General features: G+C 33.1%; 1 protein-coding gene across 1 annotated transcript in view; it reads left to right on the forward strand.

Annotated features, from left to right (window-relative positions):
• The window catches only part of LOC139499026 (calmodulin-like), a 19,602-nt gene extending 17,347 nt beyond the window's left edge, over positions 1-2,255 (forward strand). Inside the window, exons 4-5 of the mRNA XM_071287690.1 lie at positions 1-234; positions 1,459-2,255. The exon at positions 1-234 is cut by the window's left edge and continues 21 nt beyond it. Of these exons, the coding sequence (XP_071143791.1) occupies positions 1-234; positions 1,459-1,493 (269 nt within the window). The 3' untranslated portion in view covers positions 1,494-2,255. The remainder of the gene's footprint in view (positions 235-1,458) is intronic.

Here is a 2,255-nt window from a genome sequence, read left to right on the forward strand (position 1 = left end):
AGGAGTATCTAAAAGCCTTATCAGCCCAAATTAAGAAGCAAGCATATGAAGAACAATTATTTATGCAAGCCTTTAAAAAGTTTGATAAAGACGATAGTGGATTTATAGACAAAGAAGAACTCAAATATATCTTGAAAGGAAAAGGAGCGATATGGACTGATGACGATTTAGCATTCCGAGACGACCTCTTTCTTGAAGCGGATGAAGACAGAAATGGACGGATTGAATACAAAGGTATTACTACTTTCAGTGTGAAGATTGTCATATTTCCGAAATTGATGTTCGTTCGACTTTCTTTGATTGTTTTTTTTATGAAGGCAGATATGTGTCAACTGCACCCAGGTACAGTGGAGATCACTTCTAACCTTTCATTAGAACTGTCAGAATAATCTGTCATAGAACTGTTCTAAACTGTCCTAGAACAGTTCTACCTAGAAAGTTCTACCCTAGAACGGTTCTAAGTATAGAACTGTCTAAAACTATTCTAGGTAGAAATGTCCAAATCAGTTCTAGTCGTAGAACTGTCAGGAGAACTGAACAAATCAGTTCTAACCGTAGAACTGTCAGCAGAACTGACTAAATCAGTTCTAACCGTAGAACTGTCAGCAGAACTGTTTAAAACTGTTCTAGCCGTAGAACTGTCAGGATATAGTAGAACATTTCTTAATGGACATTTTCCGTAACGAGAAATGTTAAAGAAGTGCTGTGATGAGAATTTTTCAATATATATTATATCTTTTGACTTATTTATATTGAAGACAAACAGTTCTTAAAACTGTTCTATGGATAGAACTGACTAAATCAATTCTAGCCGTAGAACTGACCAAATCAGTTCTAATCGTAGAACTGTTCTAGTCGTAGATCTGGTCTAGTCATAGAATTTTTCAACGGCAATTTTCAAAGCGCTTAGACAATTCCAGTGCACCGTTACGGTTCAAATATGATGTAATGGTATAGAAAAACCTTGCAGCTGAGTAACTATTGACATAAACATGCTACATTTGAGAAAAATGACTGTAAAGATTTTACCAATATCGCCATATTGGGATAGTCGTAATTCCAGTTACGATTATCTCTTTAATACCAGTGTTAAATAGTTACCACTTAGCTAGTATGTACAAAAATATCGATTATACTTATATACGAAGTCTGGTTAAATACCACTCTGATTCTATTTAAAACTATGATAAACAACGTTACTCAATGATAAATGAACAAAAAGAGATCTGAGATAACGTCAATGGTCGAGACAGCAACCAAACGACAACAATAAACACGATATCTAGACATGTAAGTGGTGAACAACACAAAACTCGTTAAATTTACAAAAAGATAAGACATTTCAAACCACAAAAGCTGGGGACTTTCTCACAGGTGTTCTTGTTATTATTTACACGTAGGGCTAAGAAAATAATTGAGTTATCCCGCTTTGCTAATAAATATCAAACTGTTTTACAGAATTTGTTAAAGCCTTCTGTGGAGAAGAACTTTGACAAGAGAGAAGCGCAGAGTACGAAGACCACCCATTTATAATTGGATTCAATCAATTACTCTCTGTATTATCGCCGTACACCACTTTTGTCAATTAATGTATTTTTCTTTCGGTTATTGACAAGGGTCACGTGACTGTACTGTAAAATATACATGTACAGAAATATATATATTACTTTTATTTATTGTGTTGAATATTAATACATGATTTACATCTTTCTAAATTCATCTTTTACATTTGTATAGATTTGACCCGTCTATGATTTTTGTTATCTAAGCTAATTGTCTTGAAAGAAGAATTACTTGTATCTTTAATTTATAGGACCTGCATGCTTATTTACGTTATATATACTTATGTTATAAGTCATATGGTAAACTCAAATAGATATACATTCATTTATATAATATCTAATGTTCAGTATCGCAAATGTTTATTTCAAAGTGGCTGAATGCCATTTGTTTTTTCTACAAACAAATAATTGACTGAAGCTTATTTTTGGTAATTTTAGGGAGCTACGATTTGATTTTTATGGGGGGGGGGGGGGGGGGTTAAGATGAAAATTTTTGTCCTGAAAATCAAATGGTAGCTCCCTTATTGGGGTATAAAAGCGTTGATCGAATCACATTTTTCGCGGTTCATACTAAAAATATGCACACGTACTACGCATTTACAGCCCTATGAAATTACAAAAAGAATAATTTAATTGTTATAATTACACTTTTACTGCTACATTATACGACTATTAAATTTCGAGTCAAATCAA

The sequence above is a fragment of the Mytilus edulis genome, chromosome 12 (genome assembly GCF_963676685.1).
Source record: "Mytilus edulis chromosome 12, xbMytEdul2.2, whole genome shotgun sequence".
Taxonomy (NCBI): Eukaryota; Metazoa; Mollusca; class Bivalvia; order Mytilida; family Mytilidae; genus Mytilus; species Mytilus edulis.